This window comes from Eublepharis macularius, chromosome 1 (genome assembly GCF_028583425.1).
Source record: "Eublepharis macularius isolate TG4126 chromosome 1, MPM_Emac_v1.0, whole genome shotgun sequence".
In the NCBI taxonomy this organism is placed as follows: Eukaryota; Metazoa; Chordata; class Lepidosauria; order Squamata; family Eublepharidae; genus Eublepharis; species Eublepharis macularius.
Window position 1 is genome coordinate 81,268,655 of NC_072790.1, and position 21,645 is coordinate 81,290,299.

At 42.1% G+C, this 21,645-nt stretch overlaps 2 protein-coding genes across 4 annotated transcripts in view; one reads left to right on the forward strand and one right to left on the reverse strand.

The window, feature by feature from the left end:
- Window positions 1–185: 185 nt before the first annotated feature.
- On the forward strand, window positions 186–17,235 carry SLC35A1 (solute carrier family 35 member A1). Its single transcript, XM_054971770.1, has 8 exons — window positions 186–324; window positions 4,175–4,352; window positions 9,279–9,438; window positions 11,132–11,284; window positions 11,637–11,703; window positions 12,677–12,853; window positions 14,424–14,558; window positions 16,452–17,235. Exons 1-8 carry the CDS (start codon window positions 309–311, stop codon window positions 16,580–16,582), a joined length of 1,017 nt encoding a protein of 338 aa, XP_054827745.1. The 5' UTR covers window positions 186–308; the 3' UTR covers window positions 16,583–17,235.
- Window positions 17,236–17,403: 168 nt separating this feature from the next.
- The window catches only part of RARS2 (arginyl-tRNA synthetase 2, mitochondrial), a 37,701-nt gene continuing 33,459 nt past the window's right edge, over window positions 17,404–21,645 (reverse strand). For all 3 annotated transcript variants that reach the window (XM_054971735.1, XM_054971758.1, XM_054971748.1), the window contains 2 exons: window positions 21,501–21,564; window positions 17,404–19,475 (listed from right to left, as the gene is read on the reverse strand). In XM_054971735.1, coding sequence (XP_054827710.1) covers window positions 19,389–19,475; window positions 21,501–21,564 — 151 coding nt within the window. In that variant the 3' untranslated portion in view covers window positions 17,404–19,388. The remainder of the gene's footprint in view (window positions 19,476–21,500; window positions 21,565–21,645) is intronic.

The window sequence follows — 21,645 nt, forward strand, 5'->3', positions numbered from 1 at the left end:
CAACTTATTAGTCTTTAAGGTGCCTCAGGAATCCTGTTTATTTTTTTACCACCCTAAGAAGAAACCGTTACACTGGCACAAATAGCCCGGAAGTGCAGAGTGCGGGAGGGGCCGGATTTCCTTCCGTACACTCTCTATGGCTCCTTCGCCCACGGACGCAGTTTTCCGGTTCCGGCAGAGGAAATGGCGCGTTGGGCAATCGATGGTTGAATCCGGAGTCCCGTCGTTCTAGCCGGCCTCTTTCCCCTCTCTATGACGCGGTGGGTCGGACTTGTTCCTTCGCCAGCTGATTCCTCCTGCTGGATGCCATGGCGCCTGCAAAAGGTGAGCGACAGGCGCCTCGGCTTTCCCTCAACCGCTCAGCCTCTAGAGAGAAACAGCACCGGGAGGTTGTCTGTTCCTCTCCTCTCGCCCCCTTTGCACCGGAAAGGAGCCGGATGGGCGCTCTGTGGAGGGGAGGGGGGAAGCGGCTGAAAGGGACGTTCCCCAGATGAGACCTTTGATATATAGAACCGCCAGATGCAAAAGAGACACGCGTGGTTGGCTGAGTGCCCACTCCTCGAGTGCTGTTGCTATCCTGGAATTACGGAGCAGTTACAGAACACGCAGAATATTAATTCTCCGTTGTCTGTCAAATAGGAGGAAGATGATGAGCGTTGCTAGAAGAAGACCATGAGCAATGCTTCCCATCAGCCGCACTGTAAATGCATTTCAGGCTTCCAGTGTTGGAAAATCAGATTGATTAAGGCGGGGATGGGGAGCGAGGAAAGAGCTGACCCCCTTCCTCATTTTTGACAAGTGTTTGGGGTTCCCAAATTACCCTTCAGACTGAAAATGCATACTCCTCTCCACCCACCCCCATTTTGAGTCTTCAGATAATTATTAAGTGGAAGTATTGTTAATCCTGCATGTGACTAATCACTTAGAGGTAGGGACTGCTTCTCATACTATTTTTCATAGAAGCAGATCTGAGCTTTGCAAAGTATGAAGGTGTGTTGGTATCTCCCTCTCCCCTTTTTGGCCCAGTACTGTAATGTAGATGCTGATCTCCCGTATCTGGCTCTGGGTAGGTGTTTTGTTCAGACTGGGGGGAAGACATGAATACAGGTATCTCATGTTAGAAAATCAGGACCTCCTCATAGATGTACATGGATGTGAAATGTGAGAAGTGGTTTGATAACGTAATACATCATAATCATTTTCTCCAATGTAAATGTACAAAATGTAAATGTCATGGGCTCATTGCTAAGGGCTATGGAAACGTTTACACCATCTACATAGATATTTGAGCTGCAATATTGTTAACTGTACTATAAGGTTTTACAAGCTCAAATCTTAAAAAGCACCTTCTGTCCCAGTGTCTCCCAACCAGTGGGTAGGGACCCAAAAGTGGGTTATGAAGCCTCTGAAAGTGGGTTGCAGGCCAGCTGTTTGCACTCTTTCTCTCTTCTTCTTCATTAGCTTCTCATGTTCTTACCTTGCCCTTTGTGACAATAATGGGGTGAGGGACTGTGTGGCAACAAGTAATTTTATGATAGTAATTGGAAGAATAGGGAAAGGGCTGGAGAGTAGGTGGGAGCTGTTCAGCACGTGGAAAATGCGAGAGAAGGACAGAAAGAGGTGTGTGTGATGGGCTCTGTCTTGGCACTGTTTCTTCAGCATCCCAACCTGTTTCCCAGCCCCCTGCTGTGCCTCACTGCCCTCTGCCTGCTGTGGGAGATGTATTACACTGAGCTATTTACCACCCACCTCTGCCAACATCTGTAATCTTCCCATATCTCCTCAACCTGCCCCTCCCCCAGCGCCTTCTTAATCTCTTAGGCCAGCCCTGGATGGGTCACTAGACAAAATAAATTTGGACTTTTTGGTCACCATACGAAAAGGTTGAAAACTACTGTTCTATGCTTCCAGGTGTGTGGAAATAAGGCACTCATTTGAACAGTTTTGTCCCAAGAAACAAATGACAGTACATCCATATTTCTACTTATTCAGAGCACTGGGATACAACTATCTGGTTATGATAAAAGTCATTAATGTTGCTTTTCCAGGGCAGAGTTCAAGGATGCATAACACCTCTTGGTAAAGTGACGAGCATGATTTGGAATGAATTTGCTCTTCCTGATATTGTACTTTAACCATATCATCGAAAATCCCTTTTCATGATGTACAAATACAGATATAAGAGCAGTATTTCAGTTGTAAGAGTAGTGGTTGATGTCCTTTTTAGAATGAATGAGATTTTGCCTCTACCAGGATGTACTTTTGTTTACATAATTGCAAAAGGCCACTGTAGAAATTATAGGTTACAGGAATGTTTAAACAATGAAAGGCGGAACTCTGTAAAGGAGTAAAGATACAAATAACAGGAGCCAGAAGTTCATAACAGTATCAGATTAATGATATAATAATCTATGCACACTGTGTTAAATTAATAGAAAAGTATAGATAAAGCAAACTAATTGTCGGAGCAAATGCAACTCCTCGATAGTTGAATATTAGGTGTCTTCTGTTCCACTTCACATCTCTTATGAATAATCCACTGATCCTGCTGTGTTTGCTCCTGCTAAGAATCAGCAAAAGCAGTTTACTGGAGCACTGGTAAAACCTGGCTTCCACAAAACAAGTGGAGGGCTGGATATGGTAAAGCTGTATCACAGATAAGATACCATTGTGGCTGTCTCAGCATCATCTGAACATGCTTTCTGGTGACTCGTTTGCACCAGGCTGTTTATACTCTTTAGAATCTGAACAAGGCTGCTGAAGCCACCGTGGGCATCCCCTCCCTTGGTAAGTATTCCCATTGTATCCCCACACCACCCAAATACCATATGAAAAAAGAATCACATGACTTGCCTGGCTTCATGAGCCCTCAGGATGACCAGAACCCCCAGAAGTTCGTGTCCTAATGCCTCCCTCACCCTGAATATAGAGGGCTGCAGCTTCAAAATCATTTGCCATACTGCAGCCATATTATCAAGCTCTATATCTCGCTATCCAAATGTCTGAGTGAGGCAATGGAAGTCTTGGGTCGCTGCCTGACAGCTGTGGTCAAATGCTTGAAAACAAACTGAAACTGGACCCAGACAAGAAGAAAACGATGCTTGTTGGGAAGGTGGAGCTGTTGAAGGACATTGTATTTCTCTCCTTTCAATGGGGTTCAGTTGACCCTGGCTGACTCAGTTAAGATCCTAGGGATTATACTGGATCCTGCATGGCTCCTAGAGAAGCATGTTAATGCAGCTGCAAAAAGGCTTTCTTCCAACTCGGTCTAGCAGGGATGATGGCCCCCTACCTTGACATGGTCTGTCTAGCCCTCTGGATCTAAGTTAAGGTCAAGACTAGACAACTGTAATACACTCTACATAGGTCTCCCTTCAAAGTCAAATTGGTGAGACTCCAGTTGGTGCAGAATGCAGAAGCTCAGTTATTATCAGGAGCTAGGTGGAGCAGGCTTATTGCTCCTGTGGTTACTCCGTTGGCTACCCATTAGTTACCAGCTCAATACAAGTTATTGACTATCACATACAAAGTCCTTCACGGCCTTGGTCCCTCATATCTGCAAAACTGTCTCCACATCAGCTTTGCTCATCTGACCAGGGCCTTCTGTAGGTGCCATCCTGCAAATGGGCAAAATCGACTGCTGCCCCCACGCGTGCATTCTCCATTGTATCACCCACCTTATGGAATGGACTGCCAGATAAGCTCAGGAGAGCTCCCACTCTCCTGCCTTTCCCTAAACTATGCAAAACTGATTTATTCAGGAGGGCTTTTTTGCACAGGTAGGAGGGCCATATTGTAAGGAAATTGTTCAGAGAGATGTTTTGGTTAAGGGACAGGCGCTGTAGACTAAACTACAGTGTGTCCCCCTGCCCCCCTGGAGTAGCTTCTGCCTCACGTAATATGCCATGTCTAATTGCTTATGCTTTGTCAATTGCTTATGCTGTGTTCCAGCATTGTTTTCAGCTCTGTATCAGATTTTTCAGTGTATTCAAATGTCTACAATCCGTATCCTATTGCATTGCTATTGTATGTTTGAGCCATTCATCGTATTGACTCACACTGTGTAATCCATTTTGAGATTCAGTGAGAAAGGTGGACTATAAATAATGTAAGTAGGTAAATAAAGATAGTTTGGGATCTCCTGTCTTACAGTGAAATACCCTTTTTTCCCCAGAAAATGTCAGTTTGCTTTTAAAATTGTACTACTTGACGGTGATGACTTTGGTGGCTGCAACCTACACAGTGGCGTTGCGATACACAAGAACAACGGGAACAGTTCTGTACTTTTCAAGCACAGCTGTCTGTATTGCAGAAGTTATCAAGCTATTCCTAAGCTTGGGCATTTTAGCAAAGTAAGTATTTGAGAACTTATCAGCAGACTGGAGTAGTGTGTTGACCTAATTTAGTATGCTTTATGTTTCCTTTTGTTAAACTTTCACTCGTTTTCTATACTTCTTGATATGTTTCACTGGAATATTTAATTAGGCTTCAAGGTTAACTTCTTTTCCTGTGGGTATACGGTACCCAAAAATACTTTGATGAAAAGTTCTATTTCAAAGCATGAGAAAGGAGGTGTCTTTTCCTCTGAGCAGCTCAGCAGATGGGTGTAGTAGTCTGAATTGTTTTCACTGAATGTGTTTTGGATAAAGTTCAAGATGTCACTGTGGTTTAAGTTCAGAATCTTGACTTGAAGTAATGAGGCTTGACCTAGGCATGTTTCCTTAGAGTAAGTCAAGAAAAACCTGCATTTCCATGCAGGACAATAGAAAGACGTAAAAGGTGGGACTTAAGTATCAGGCGCAAGCAGAAAAGTTGTTCTGCTTTCCCTTAAGGTTGCACATGGCATGTGTTAAGTAAGGAATCTGACTGTGCCATCCTAAGCAGAGTTATACTCTTCAGTGGCATTAGACGTGTGTAACCACTTACGATGGCACTGTGAGTCACTCATAAGACGTCTCTAGCTATCTGAAAGGTATGTTAGTTGTTTCAGATTTCCTTTTCTTGGCATGATAGTTTAGTTTGACTCGGAATGAAATAGACTTAGCTTATCTGTCTCACATGAGGCAAGTTGCTCCTTCTTTTTATACTCTATTGTTAAGATGGCAACCCACCCAGACAGCACCCTTGTTTTGAGCAAATCACTGAGATGCACGCTAAGATTTTACACAGATCAGTCGTCTGTTCTACGGGCGTATGAATGCATTTACATTTTGGGCTTATTGCTTAAGTATAATTTCAGACATTGATTCTGATCTAAAATGCACACTTCTTCATGTGTGCTAATTTCTTCATTGATTTTGGCTTACTGGAGAGTTCTGTACATTCAGTGAGGATGCACACACTAGAGCACCTGTGCACATAGAAAGCTCCAGGGTTAGGTGATTTGGATGAATTGCCAATGGCTTTAGTCCTATGCAGGCACAGCCCTTCACTATTGCTTGTTTTCTTTAACCATGGTTATATCCAAATGCCTAACCATGGTGATCCATTCTTTAACCATAGTGATGTCCAAATGCTTAATTCATGGCACTAATAAGTAGCCAGGATGTGAAACCATGATTGGTAATGGGCTTACAAAATCAAGGTTCCATTAACCATGGCATGGACAATCTGGCCGCCTGGATCCATGGCATGGTAACGTCAAGACTTGACTACTGTAATGCACTCTACATAGGTCTCCCTCCTCCTCCCAAGTCAACTTGGAGACTTCAGTTGATGGAGAACAGCACAGTTTGATTATTATCAAGAGCTAGGTGAAGAATGTGGATTACTCCCATTCTGTAGTCACTCCATTGGTTACCCATCAGTTACCAGGCTTAGTTCAAAGTTTCAGCTATCAGATACAAAACCCTTCATGGACTTGTGGGACTGCTGGTCTCCCTATGCTCCACCATGGCAGCTTCGCTTATCTGAACAGGGCCTTCTGCAGGAGCCACCCTACAAATGGACAAAATCAACAGCTGCCCATATGCACACATTCTTTGTAGCGACCCCCACCTCATGGAACAGCCTGCCTGAGGAGGTCGGGAAAACTCCCAGTCTCCTGGATTTTTGAAAACTGCGCAAAACCCAATTATTCGGGAGGGCTTTCGTACACAGGTAACAAGACTGTGCTGAAAAGGAACAGTTGAAAGAGATGCCCAATAAAGGGATAGGGATTATAGATTATACTACTATGCACTGGCTGTTACTGTCACTTATGTCAAATTGCTTATGTTTTGTTTCAACATTGTTTCAGCTCTGTATCAGATTTCTGCTCATCTTCAAATTTCTGTTAATTGTATTTAATTATACTGTGTAATCTGCCTTCAGTGAGAAAGGTGGACTATAATTAATGCAAGCAAAATTAAATCTACGCTGAACGAATAATGGTTAAGCGTTGCATCTAGGCTGAACAAACAAGGCAGCTTCCCTCACTTTGCAGCGTATCTACTCGTAAGCTGACAAACAGGTCCTACAGGCATCTGCCTATGCTTGCCCTCCAGGCAGCTTGAGTTACGTGAGGCAAATCATGGCTTTCCTTAACTAGGATCAAGGCAACAAACTGTGATTCGAGCTAACTGCAGATAAGCATTGTGCCTATATCAGGTATGTGCCTTTTGGGGTGGAAAAAGATCACAGGCTAGGTGGGGGTGGGTGTCAGAAAGATGTAACCCCTTCTCTTGCAGTTTACTCCTCTGTCTTCAACAGGTGGAATATTTTCTCTTGTTGGCATTGTTTGCTTTCTTTGTAAAGTCCTTTGTAAAACTAGCTAAGAAGACTGTACAGCAGTCAATGGGAACTCAGGAAAATCCCAAAGATTCTTTGTATCTACAAAGGACCTCCTGTTCTTCAGCGCTGGATCCCAAAGCTGAATCACAAGAGCAAAAATTGTGTCACAACCTATTTTTTTTAGATCTGGTTTCAATTGTGTACCTACTTATTATGGGAAATTATATGAAATATGGAATTTCCAACCATATTGACTTCCCAATTCTATCAGATTCACATATGATAAACCAATGCATTATTCATCTGATTTGTAGGTTAGTTTGAACAAAAAAATTCAAATTCTGACAAGGACCATCTTTTTCAATATAGATAGTGACATAAAGGTCTAAATCCTAATTACACTATTTATTTACTTCATTTATACCCCCCTTTTCTCCCCAGTGGGGACCAGGAGTGGCTTTTAACGTTCTAAATCAAAAGTTCAGTTGCACCTTAAAGACAAATGGCATACTAACACAGCTGCCCCGTTGCAATTACAACATTCTTCCCTTCTCCATTTTAGGCTCACAACAACCCAGCGAGGTAGGTTAGGCCAACTAACCCAAGAGCATCTATGGCAATGGGAATTTGAACTTAGCCTGATGCTTTATCCCAGCAGTCCCCAGACTTTTGAGCTCATGGACACTTTTGGAGTTCTGATAAAGGATAGTGGGTGTATTCATATAGGTTACCTTCAGTCGCAGAGTAAAAATCCTTGTGCTGTGGTGACAGCTGTTGCCAGAGCAATGTGTGTGTGTTTTTAAAGAGCTGCAGAGCCAACCAGATCTCCAGTGGTCAATCAGCACCTCTGCTGGGTAAAACCCCTCTAGCTCCACCCACTTTCTAAAAACTTATTTTTATACATTTTTATTTCAGTTAATACACTCGCAGACATAAACGACAATTGTACAGTCATCTAAATCATACTCTACTAAAACACTTTGCAGGCACTAGGAAAGGTGATGGCTCCGCATTAGGGGCCCCTGCTCTAACCACTGGACCAACACTTTATACTAGGAGTTGGATGTAAGCCAGATTGCTTTCTTGCTGCTTTGTAAATACTTTTCTGCCCGTGCTTGACTAATCTTTTGTAATCTTGTATTCCATGTAATCAGTTGTGTACAAATAGTATATTACATGTACTTAAGTTGTATGTTCGATATGAATCAAGTAAATACTTGCTGCCATTCAGGTCTTAAAATAAAATAATGAATGAGGATGTTAATAAGGTAGTTAAAACCAGCTTTCGAGCCCAATAGGGAATCTGGCTTATATTGATTAGCAGGTGATTCTGCCTGATACAAAGTGTGCAGTTTTTGCAGCACTATGAATGATTAAATATTGCAACGGATTAGTGTTTGCTATGGCCATAACTTGTTCTTAGCACAAAATGTAGAGGAAATAGTTGCTTTTAAGTATCTCTTGCTTGTTGAGTTGTGGGATATCTTTCGGAGAGGTCCTCTTTTGCTGTTCTCTGGAGCTCCCCTGCCAGTTTTGTTGTCCTAGATTTATCTGTGACATGCTTGGGGGACTTGAGGCATGTCATTTGGAAGTGGCAGGAAATCATCTGGCACTCAATACATTTTATATGTAGCATGTAGTTAATGTCCATGTATTTTAAAATGTGCATGTGAACAGTCCCATCTCTCTGCCTCCCCTTGATTGTGAATACACACATCTACAGACACCGTAAGCTACAATTCCTAGTGTGTATATGGAAGTGCCATGATTAATAGGACTCTTCATTTTGCCATCATCAGTCCCTGAGTCATGACATCACCAGGCCCAATGAGTCTTAGGGTTTGGGATGCTTGGGGCTTGGCAACCTTAATCTGATGTATAAAACATGGCCAGTGCCAGTGGGTGTAGCTGCCCATACTTCTGGGGGTTTAGGCCTAGTGATGGAAGTGGATTACATATTTTGCCAGAATTCTCATAATATTAAAGTGGTTCTTTAATATGATGGCAATTAAAAGGGGCTGGGATGCTTCTCTGGAATGCTGCACTGTCCTTTTTCTTTCACTGTTCCTTAGGGCTCATGCTGTCCATGTCTGATTTAAAAAATGGAGACTTATTCACAGCATGGATCTCTATGTACACAGACTGATAAAACTGCGAAAGCCAACCTTTGAAAAACTGTACACAGCTGGTTTCTGTCTGTTTTGAGTCCTAACAGATTCCGAGATAAAATACCTCACTTTATCTTCATTCCCTAATGCTCTCTGGCCCTGTGTCTGGTTGTATTCTGTCACAGCTAGGAAGACAAAAATGGCTTCTGTTAGGCTGGCTAATGTCTTGCTTAATGGGCACTCTTACCTGGAAAACCAGTAAAGCTGTTTTTGCTTCCAATGGTGGCTCCTAATTTCCCTTGCTAGGAAGACATGGGTTAAGAAATGAGTGTTTTCCTGGAAGGTGCTTAAAATAGGCCCCTATGAAGAATTCTTTCTGGAAAATCTGAGTTCTGCTGTGCTTAACTGTTAATAAGTAGCTATAGTAATATTTGTACTGAAATCTTTATTATTTTTCAGAGAGACGGGAAGCCTGAGTAAATTACTAACTTCTTTAAGAGAAAATGTGTTGGGCAGCCCGAAAGAACTCCTCAAATTAAGTGTTCCGTCTGTTGTGTATGCCATTCAAAACAACATGGCTTTCCTGGCTCTTAGCAATTTGGATGCCGCAGTTTACCAGGTAATTGTTGATGTTAGAAAGCAAGCCTGAAACAGAAGACACTCCTGATAAAGAGATATATATACACTTCACAACCCAAATGGATACATAGACTGTATACAAAGACTTAATATTCATTTACTCTTAAAGTGACTATGTACATTTGTGCATATCATAAAATGCTGTTTGTACCCAGGAACGATCCTCTAACCATCGCAAGAATAAATACTCATTCATAAATTACACTCATTGAATAAATTACACTCATTGAATAAATTACAATAAATAACATTCTTACTATACAATAAAAGTTAATGGCTGCACCAAATATACAACGCCCCCCCCCCCCCCGATGTTCGTCCCTTATAACGTTTCAAGTTGAATGGGCTTGGATTTTTGCCATCAGTATGGTCCACAGATCTATTGGATAAAAGAGAAAAAGACAGCATTTAACAACATTACAATTAAATTGGAATAACTACTTACCAGTCTTGACGTCTTCCCTGGGGCTTCTTCCCCAGCTTCCATGAAAGAGATTTAAAGAGACATTTTCCTACTTGAAACGTCGTTAGGAACGAACATCCAGGGGGATTGTATGGTGTGGCCATTAACTTTTATTGTATAGTAAGAATGTTATTTATTGTAATTTATTCAATGAGTGTAATTTATTAATGAGTGATATTTATTAATGAGTATTTATTCTTGTGATGGTTAGAGGATCATTCCTGGGTACAAAGAGCACTTTATGATATGCACAAATGCACTTAGTCACTTTAAGAGTAAATGGATATTAAGTCTTTGTATAGAGTTTATTGTTGTTTTTCTCCTGATTAGTGCGTATCCATTTGAGTTGTGATGTTAGAAAGCAAGCTGCAGAATCCCAGTAGTAGCTATAGGGGTGCGTTCAAATACTTGGAAAACGGAGTGTTTCCTTGATTGAATGGATTTCATCCAAGGAGCACAACTTCTTTCCTCCAGCTGCAGTTCAAAATGCCCCCCAATGCTGCTTCTGAGGGGATAGGGAACCCCAAGGAACAGCATAAAGGGGGCAGTTTGGGCAGCAGTGGACGTGGGGAAGCAAGAAAGCCATATTCCGGAGGTGAAAATCGTTCCATTGAATTCAAACCTGTGACTGCAATATCAATCAGGCAGAGCTTGTACATTGGATGATATCACTTTGAACATGGTGCTTTCATTGTCAGCAGTTGACACCACCAGCTGCAAATCATGGAAGGAAAAGCCATCAGGTGACGCACCTGCATATCTAAAACCTTCCTTCACAGCTGTTTTGGTATCTTTTTGTAACTCATGCATGCTCTCAAGAAATGTTTCTCTGGAGAAGCTGGCAAGTAAAAGCTAAAACCTGGCAATGAAATGATAGTACTTCCACTCTCCAAGATGCTTTACTTAGACTATCTTTCAAAATGTGTCCAGTGATAGAATTTGCCAAGTCTTTTGGTTATTGCTTTGAAGAAGCCTCAGGCTCAGCAACTAATACACGGCCAGATTAATGCTTTGTTACACACAAGTACATTGAGAGTAATCCGACTCGCTTCATATGGCTGTTTTAGAGAATAATATGTACAAGCAATTATCTCTTGGGAGCATATGAAGTAGAATTGACATTTTGGGATTTAAATTATTGCTTATAATGTTCTGAATACCCTTTTTTCTAATTGAATAAAATAGTGTCCCGTTTCTTCTTCCTTTTTAGGTGACCTATCAGTTGAAGATCCCGTGCACAGCCTTGTGTACAGTCTTAATGCTGCATCGCGCTCTCAGCAAACTGCAATGGTTCTCTGTCTTTATGTTGTGTGGTGGAGTCACGCTTGTTCAGTGGAAACCAGCTCAGGCTACAAAAGTTCAGGCAAGGTTTATAGCTGGGGAGTTTTTTCCATACTTGTTGTCTTTAACCATTTTTGATTTCTAAATGTGTATATGAAGCAGTGGAGGCGAGGCAAAGTATTTTAATCAGAAGAAGAGCCACAGAAGAGGGAGTCACAACAATTTTGTGATCAGAGAAGCTTTTTTCCAATGATTTCCAGAACAATTATGTGTTGGATGTTAGAAAGCAGTAAACTGAATTCTGTCGTTCGTCTTGTATGGCCTAGGGAAATCAGTAGCAGGATGGGGGAAGATTTGCTGCTTTTGTAATGTAACTATTTTCTTGGCTGGCACTGCAGTTCTGTATAAATATCTCCTTTTTCTTCTTTTTTTAGGTGGAGCAGAATCCATTGATAGGCTTTGGTGCAATAGCTGTCGCTGTTTTATGCTCAGGATTTGCAGGTAAAACCCACTGCTGCAGTTTGCTTCAGGTGGCAAGAACTTGTAACTGAGGCGAGTCGGTCAACTAACAGTGCAATCCTAAGAAGAGTTACTCCAGTCTAAGCTCATTGAAATCAAAGGGGTTAGACTGGAGTAACTCATTTTAGGATTGCGCTGTAAGGTGCCCCCCATGCTTCCTTTGGGGCTCAGGGGCCACTGCAGCACAGCTCTTTTCTCCGCCACTCAGGTAACTCTGGGTCAGAGAACAAGAGCTTGTGCTCTGGCTCTTCCCCTGGTCAGTGTGGCTCTTCCCAGAGCTTCAGGACTGCACTGGTGAGGGCGGAAGTTGCAGTGTGTCCTTGGGGCTTTTTGAGTCACTTTCCCCCAGCAAAATTAACATAACAAAGGGGACCTTTTTTAGATACAGCTGAACTTTTCAGTCACTATCAGGGCTCATAGAGCACTGCTGAATGAATAATTAGTACTGTTAGCTCTAATTGCCTGTTGCGGAAAGGGTAGGAGAAAGAGGAGCCTGAACTGGGAGTGGGGAGCCATGGTTGCTGCAGCCCTGGGCCCACTGAGCATGAGTTCTCCTGCAAATAACATTTGAAAGAATCTGTGCATTGAATTATTGTTTGAGTGCATGTGACAGAAGTTAGGTGTGTCTGGAAAGACATTCTGTTCAATGAGATTTTGCATTATACAGTATTTGTTTGCCAAGTTCCCCATGAAAGCTTTGCAATATGAGAAAATGGAAACTATGTAGCCTATGAATACCTGTCATTTTTTTAATTATGAAAACATTCATCCAGCATTGGCTGACAGTGCAGCCCTATGCAGAATTATTCCAGTCTAAGCCCACTGAAATCATGATAAGCAGCAGAAATCCAGGCTTAAAACACCTCCTGCATTTGAACTCTTGGTTTCTTTCTGCACCAGAATAACTGGACCAATTTATGGTCTCTAGCTTCTATTTCTCTCCTTTCCCTTTCAGGAGTGTATTTTGAGAAGGTGCTGAAGAGTTCAGATACATCTTTATGGGTTAGGAACATTCAGATGTATCTCTCTGGAATTGCTGTGACCTTGGCTGGTGTCTACATGTATGATGGAACTCAAGTAATGGAGAAGGGTTTTTTTCATGGCTATACACATTACGTCTGGTTTGTCATCTGTAAGTAGGCGTTTGTGTTTCGTCTTAAGTTCTAGCTGTGTGGCCTTTGAAACTTTTTTTTAAAAATATGACTAGTGGTACATGACATCATATTTGAGCTTGTGTGGGATCATCGGCAGCACCGAGCAGTATATACCAAGTTCATTATGGTCTAATTGTTTGGTTTAATTGTTAGGGGTGAGGGAGGGTATTTCAGTTTCTAGATATCCTCCTAAAAGAATATCTGGTCTTCTCTCTGTGCCCAAAGCAGCCTGGATGTACAAAAGTCATGATCATCACACCTTATGCAGCACTTTTTGCTAGTTATCCCCAAGTTGAACTGATGGGATTGATTTTAAAGGGCACTAAAGTGCTCTTATAGGGTTGGATCCAGTAGTAAATTTGTGTTAATGGAAGGAGGGGCAATTTTCATGCTTATCACTCCCATTCTGCAGTCACTCCATTTGCTTCCCATCAGTTACTGGGCTCAAGTCGAGGTCATGTGTCTATCACATTCAAAGTCCTTCATGGCCTCAGCCCCTCCTATTTGTGCGACCGCCTCTCCCCTTATGTTCTGCCACAGCAACTTTGCTCATCTGGACAGGGCCTTATGAAGCCTAAGTAAAGACTGCACATCTGTTCCATTACGGAACTATTCTATTTTGCTATACTTTTAATCCCTTTATAAAAGTGCCACTGCAGTGCAAACTTCTGACTCGCCCCTCGTGCTGTTCCTGCCTCCAGGAGCAGCATTTTAGAAAGCATTTCAGGCTGCAGCAGGATGGGAGAGATGAGCCACACCTGTTCCACTGCTGGAAATCCCTTGCATCAGCAGAAATTATTGCTGGACCCAATTGCCCACTCTATAAACTAGTGCCTGCAAATACGGACTTCAATTGTGGAGTGTTGATTCCTGCTTAGCAGCATGAACTGTACTATTACTGGAAGAAGAAATTGCCAGAAGATATGTGATGACCGACTCTCAACTTTTTATGTGCCCGGAGGCAAGAGAATGCCATCCTGGAACACAGCTTTTTTTAAAAAATGCTGTGATTGGTGTAATCAAAACTTGCAAACCCTCTCATGAGAAACAAATAGATCTGGCAAACAGTACTGTATTTATCTGAAAGGGGGCTGATCCCAAATGCAAGAACCTCCCTCCCAAAAGAGAAGGCTAAAGGGGGGGGGGGGGCGGCGGATGATGCTACTCTCCACCTCCATGAGACACAGGAATGGAGAGTGACACATGACCTGCCACCCAAACTGGGGTGGTATCTGGGGGTGGGGACACTCTTCTTTCTGCCTCCCTGCAGTCTGGGCTACTTCTTGCAGTCTTGCCAGCCAGGTGGTAGAAGTAGGGCACACTCTGTCTCTGTCCAAGCACCTGGCCAGTGCAAAAAGGCTCTAAGGCGAGAGAGAATCCCATCTATATCACCAAATGGAAGATGACCCCCCACGTTGTCTTCCTTTCAAATAAATACAGTATTTTCTTGACCATTCTCTTGCACCCATATGACAACAGCTCTGCACACAAAGCAAGACAAACGTTGTTTGACACTTCATTGATGAGCACATCTCCTTTGCTTCCCAGTTCTTTCAAGTGTTGGAGGCCTCTACACTTCCATTGTTGTTAAATACACAGACAACATTATGAAAGGATTTTCTGCAGCCGCTGCCATTGTTCTCTCTACAGTTGCATCAGTCATTCTCTTTGGCTTACAGATAAGTAAGTTGCATTTGGTTATGGCTCATCACTATTCAACAGCAGGCACTGCAAAAAGCCAGTAAAGTATAGCAGCGTTTCGGACTAGGATCTAGGAGATCGAGGTTCAGATCCCAACTCTGCTGAAGATGCTCACTGGGTGGTCTTGGACCAGTCATATACTCAAAGCCTAATCTACCTCACAGGGTTAATTGGAGGTTAAAATGGAGAAAAATGTAAGCTGCTTTGGGACACCATTGGGGAGAAAGACAGGGTATAAATGAAGTAAATAAATAAAAAATATAGCTGAAGATGGGGTGCAGATTAAACGTTGGTTAGTTGGTGGGTGGGAAGGAGAGAAGGAAGCAGGGAAAGGATAGGATGGAGAAAATAGAATGGGAAGGGGAATAGAGGAAGAAATGAGGAGCCCCTGGTAAGTCTGTGCAGGTTCCCCACTATGCAACAAGGCCTGGCCAGTACCATGCAAGTAGATTCAGTCTGTACCACCCACCTGGGCCTGGCCCAGTGGCTAGCACGGCAGTTTTCCTACTGCCAGGAGAGAGAGGGAAGGAATGCTGAAGATAGCGGGGTGGGGGGGGGGGAGATAAAGTTTGCTGGTAGATGGGAAGAAGTAGTAAAATGGGAGAGGCTATAGGCGCTTTCAGGGAAAGGAAAGAGGAAATAGTAGGGAGGGTAAAAGATTTCCCTCACAAGTTCTTGTGGGTCCCCCACTTGTCAATATATCTAATTTTCAGCCTGGCCCCATCTGTGGATACTTAAATCCAGAGAATGGAGCCAGGAACAGGTAGGACAGATCTTTTTACAAACTTGAGAAAAGCGTCAAGATTTGCAAAAAAATCTGAAAACTAAAAAAAAATACTGAGTGTTTAAAAACCGCCAAAATAATAGAAGCAGCAGCTGTACTTTTAAGCAAGGAGAGCTCAGTCAGTGGCGGTTGTGGTGGTTGCTGGGCAACTACAATATTGCCAGCCTTCAAAACTTGGTTTCGGTCAATAAAAAATGGTGTCGGTGGTGAAAGAAGACAGTGAAATCGGTCCTACCTGAGTTATGATGTCCCCTGCTGAGCTTTTCATGACAAGAGACTAGCAGAAGGGTTGGCAGCAGGGCCCTTTTCAGGACTTTACCAGTCCACCCCTGCTCTCCTCCCAGATCCAGCAGCAACCACCAGGAAACTTACTACCATGCAATTTGTGCAACTTACCCAGGTGTGACAGTGGCTACAGGACAACTTGAAGCCACACAACTCACCTGGGCCCCACAGCAACCTCCACACAACTTGTGCAACTTGGCTGGACCAACACAACAAACCTGAGTGGCCTGCATGACTTTTGCAACTTTGCCAGAGTTTTCCCAGGGGAAGGCTGCTAGCGGGGGGGGGGGGATATGTTTGGTCACAAAGCTACAGGCTCTTAGGCTTCAGAAAAGTAGACCGAACTTTTTCCTTCTCCTAAAATACTAGAATTCTGGGGCGCCCAATGAAGTTGGTGGGCAGTAGGTTCAGGACAGATAAATGGAAATACTTCTGTACTCAACAAATGATTCAATTGTGGAATTTAGTGGTGCTGGATAATATCACCATAAGCACAGATGACTTTATAAAAGGGACTCAATAGATCCATGGAGGATTGGTCCATCAATGGCTGATAGCCACAGCAATTCAAGGGAACCTCCATTGTCAGAAGCAGCAAAACTCTGAATACCAGTGCCAGGAGGCAGCATTAGAGAAAGGCCTTGGCATTTATGCCATTTGTTGGCCTTTCAGGGCAACTGGTTGGCCAGTGTGTGAAACAGGATGCTGGACTAGTTGGACCACCTTTTCTTATAAGAAAGCTCTTTTCCAAGTTTCCATTTAGATTAGAATATTTAAACCACGTGTTTTTTGTTTTCCCTTTTTAGCTGTACCCTTCTCTCTTGGTGCTCTTCTTGTATGCATTTCAATATATCTGTATGGATTGCCTCGACAAGACACAACCAAAATCCAGCCCATGGAAACAAAGGTGTTGAAACAGAATCTTATTAATGTGTGACATTTGCCATCACAAGGAACGTAAAAGACAATGCAAATACAGAAAATTTGATTGGGAGGATCTTCATTTCATTTTCAAGAAGCCTTAAACTGATTATGGAAGACTTTCCGGTTTAAACAAAAAATGAAGTTAACTGTTGTTGAAATGAAGGCTTAATGTGGCGTATGAGTTGCACTGGAGAATGGAATACTTCAGTACATTCTGAAGCAGTTTTTCATGTTAAGGTTATTTCCTGTGTTGGTATATGAAGATCCTGCTCACCTCTCCCCACAAAGAATTTGAATGTATATTATGTATATTGTATATAAAATAAAGAGGGGATGCCATTGAAATTAATTTTAATCAAGCATGTGATATGCCAGCTATTTGTAGGCAGAAATGTCTGCAACTTGAGATGTCTTTGAAAGGGGAGCTGTTACATTTACTAAATTGGTAATTCAACGTTTAATACTTTGGTTGCATTGTACTGAAGGCACTTTGTTTCTTGACCAATGTGTGTGCCAGATTCTTAGAGTCTACTAGCTATTGAACTGCTTTTATGAAGAGCTAAATTGTTGCAACTAAAACAAAAGTGACTGTTGTAAAAAAAGAAAAGGTGTGGGGGGACACCTTGCTCTTGGTTGTTAAAATGAATGCATTTTTGTTGAACCAGATTCTGTGGTATTAAGTTTTCAACATACAGCATCTAAGACACTACTCTTTACCATAAACTGAATGAGCTTCTGTTCTTTTAAAAGGAATTTTATACTGTGAGAAGGCTTTTATACCATTTTGTATAGTGAATATGATAAATACATTCTTGCATCCGCTAGGTAAGTGCAATGTGCCATTTTGGGTACAGCTCTTCTTGCATTTGACTTTTTGTATTTAGAAAAACGACCAAAGCAGTGTATATTAGACATTTCTCAGATGTGTATTTATTCGCATCCACCCACCGAAATCAACACTGACTGGAATTGATACAAGGGGGAAATGTTACATTCAGTGTTATAGCTGCTTTTGTAAGAGTAAAGGTGTGTTTTTGTTACACATTTTTTTCTATATAAGTTGGCCTGTTTCAGAAAGAACCAACTTATGACTGCATGAAACTGGAAGAAATGATGACGCTGGTCAAGATGTGACACTGAGAGATATCTGTCTTTTGGTGCTACACCTCTGAAGATGCCAGTCACAGCTGCTGGCGAAACGTCAGGAACTACAATGCCAAGACCACGGCAATACAGCCCGGAAAACCCACAACAACCATCCTAGTCAAGATTACCTAAACTGACATGCTAGCACCTAAATTTTAACTTCATAGAAATTATGTTTTTATAGCAACTGCTGGTGATAGCATCATCAGAGGGAGAGGAGGAAGCAGTCAAGCACCCCCCTCCTTGTGAATTTTCAACAAACAATACAAAAATACTTGTATTGAATGTTAATTGTAAATTTTGTTGTAGTTCACTAAGCTGCTTGTGCAGCTAGTTTCGGATGGACAGCAGGATAAAATGGATCTTGTTTACGATGGGTTAAAGAAGATGAGGACTTCTTCCTAACCTTTTCTGTGCTGCAGACCACCAGCTCCTATTTCGCTTGAATTGGTACCATGGCAGAGTTTGTGAAATTACTGTTAGGGGACAAAATTAGTAGATCTTACTTTTCTCAGTGCTTCTCAGTCCTGAAAGGGCTATATAGATGATGATGATGATGGAAGATGAACAAAATTTATGGAACATTCTCAACAGGGCACACAATTGGCCTTGACTGTTAGACAAAAGAACAAAAAAGACTCTCGCTGCTATTGCAGGAAGTTCCTAAGTAGCATTTGCCAAATAGAGGCCGGCCATAAAGCCTGCAAACTTGCATTTCGCAAGGGGAAAGCAAAAGGAATTCCCCGTAGTAGTAAAAAAACTCCTTTTAATTCCTTCAATCAGTTTCTGGTATGTCATGGGATCTCTTTCCTTCCTATAAAATGGCATTTTGGAGAACGGGGAAAGAGTGGGTTGTGTGTGTAACACATAACAAAGGAAGTGGGTGGAAAATGGTGCTAGCTAGGGAGAAGACCTGAAAATCCTAATTCACAGATTTCCTCTGACAAAGAAAGCCAAAGTGGCTTGCAACAAGTTTTTAAACCAGTCATTAACAAAAAAGTCTGGAGCAGCATAGTGGTTAAGTGGCTGGTCTCCAAATCAGCACTCTGCTGGTTCTAATCTCACTACTGCCATGAGCTCAGTAGGTGGCCTTGAGCAAGCCCCTCCTCTCAGCCCCAGCTCCCTAGCTGTACTGTGAGGATAACAAGACAGTGACTTTGTTCACCACTCTTAAGTGGGGCAATAGTCTGTCAAGAAAAGCTGTGTATAAGTGCAGTAAGTCACTTCTAGCTGCTATTAGTCCCTCCTGAATAACTTCAAATTACAACATCTCCTGAAAGTCAGATGATCGCTAACAATGTGCTTAGGCTGAAGATGAGAAGATTGACAAAATCTCACCATAAGGAGAGAAATGGAACAGCTGACCATCCTTGAAAATCAGAAGTTTTTTCAGGCAGTCTATTCCACAGAATTGGCACCACCACACTATTAGTACCAGCAGAACACCATACACTGGTACAATCGCCTCATAGTACTGACAGTCTTTTGAGAGAGAGATCAATAATACATCTCGGGATTTGCTTAGTAGCATAACCAGAGAGCTTCTTGCACAAAGTTACTCCCTGAGCTTTTAAAGTAATCCTCTGGCACTGAGTAAAAAAGAGGACGACAACAGCATAACCACTTCTGGTCTTTGAAACACACATATTTTAGGGCAGACATTGACAGTCTTATTACATTTTATTTACAGGTGTGATTCCTAGAAGTTTCATTCCATTAGCCAGAACAGAGCGTACAGCCAGGAACAGACAGATCCTTGCCTGCAGAACAGATGGGGAAGGCAATCAAGTTTTATTTTTAATCAATCATCTCCTTTTAAAAGCTACTTCAAGGAAAAAAATTAATAGGCATACGAGAATGGGTTTTGAGCAGCACATTGGAGGTGCTAACGTGAGGACAGGTGTGAAGATGCCCAGTTTGCACCAATAATCATTTCCTGTATAGTTTAGTTTTAACAAATGAACTGTAAAACCATCCATATGTATACAAGAGGCAGGCACACACACGTGTTGGTATTCTGAACTCTTAATAGGCTTATGTCCATGGAAATAACTGGAAGTAGGTAACATACTCTGTAGTAGCATCCCACCCACCTCTCTGAAGGCTGCTTCCAACTCTAGGAAAACGCACATTTATTGTAATGTGCGAAGGGAACTGCTGTGTGCAACGGACTCTTGTTGGCTTTCAGGGATTATGGTACATGTGTGTTAATACAGAAGTACGATCCATGAAGTGGGCCTATTTTAAATACAGCCCTGGCACAGATCTAAGTAGTAATACATACCAAGAAAAAACAGATGCTTCTTTCCAGTTATATATTTCATGATGCTTTTGTCTGCATTGTAAGGGACCCAAAGATTTATTCCAAAGACAGGACAGTTACTTTTTGTTAAAAAATATGTAAGAATGATCCCACCTTCCACTTCTGCAGTGAAACCATCAAAAACATGCAAAATGTGCCTTTAGACTTCTCGTAAGAAGTATGGAGGGGGAGGCACTACTAGGTGACCGGATGCCCAGTTACGATCTATCTGTTATCTCATCAAAGTTGCAAGAAAATCAGTAGATTAGTTTTCATGGATTAACCAGCTATTAAACTGATTCAGTCTGCAACTAACTGGTGAGAACTATCAGTCATTCGGGCCAAATAGGAATGACATGCACTTTCAGTCCAATGCTGTTTTGGTTGTGGTGCATTACTAGATTAGGGAATAAAAGGAGAAAAATATTGAACACAGACTTTCCCTTCTAACCATGAGTGGCAGATGTTGTTTATTACTGATCGCATCGACAGAAAGGACCCTATAATCAAATTGTGGTAATGTGCAAATGCATATAAATGTAACTCTTTTAACCAATTAACTGAGTCAGCAGATGATCAGTCAATTAAAATTTCTTTAATTGCACTGACAGACCAGCTTTCCACCTCCAGCATTTATAACTCTGCCTTAGTTTGGCACAGTACAGCTTGAAGCGCAGGTGGTGTTACTAGAACAGCACTCGAGACAGAAATCTGTCATGTGGGTAGAGGGAAGAACAGATGTGCTCATTAACTTCTATCCTTCTTGGCTAAATTTTGGATTGGGATCAAACAGGGAAATATTTCCATACATTTATGAATGAAAAAAGGCTACATGGGCTGAGCTTTGACCTTGAGGCTGCTAGACCCAAATTGGTGATCCACAGAGGGGCATCACCATCCAGCCTTGGCAGTGTAGATATTACCGTTGATGATCCCTAACCCCTCAGCTCCTTGCTTCTAAAAGGGGTTCTTTGTAGTTTGATTTTTATGGAAATAGAAGCCACCTCCTGCCTAAGCTATCCACCTGCATTGCTTGCAAGATATTTTCATTTTGGCAGTGTTGGTGGATAGGCAGTGTCTCTTTATAAGCAGTATAAGCATCTTGTCCACTTTTAGTGCAGAGTCAAGAAGAGATGTTAAATTAAGAAGTTGTCATATCCTACCACCTGTTTCTATCATCAGTGGAAAAAGGATGGGGGGGGGATTTCCCCTAATCTTCCCATATTTCAGACACTCATTTTACCCTCTTTGTTGTTCACACTGTCCCCCCACCGCAAACAAATTTCCAGAGTTAATAACATCCTCAGGGATCCAAAGAGCTACTTTAGATGTCCCCAACAAGAGGAAGATGGAAAAATTCCAATGAGTTAGCTACAATCATAGTTTGCAGATCTGGTAAAATACAGGCTCAGCGCAAACTCATTGTCAGGTTATACCATTCAGGAATAATGAAACACAGTCAAACAACACCTGTTTACTTTACCTCTGCTATTTCCGGCACACTCCCTTTCACAGGTAGCATTTTAAGAGCTGCAGCGGCTAAATGGCTGAAACAGAAATAGTGGGCTGAAACAGAAACCCTTTAAAGGCTGCAGTTATCAGTGCAATGACTAGGAAGAAGGACAACT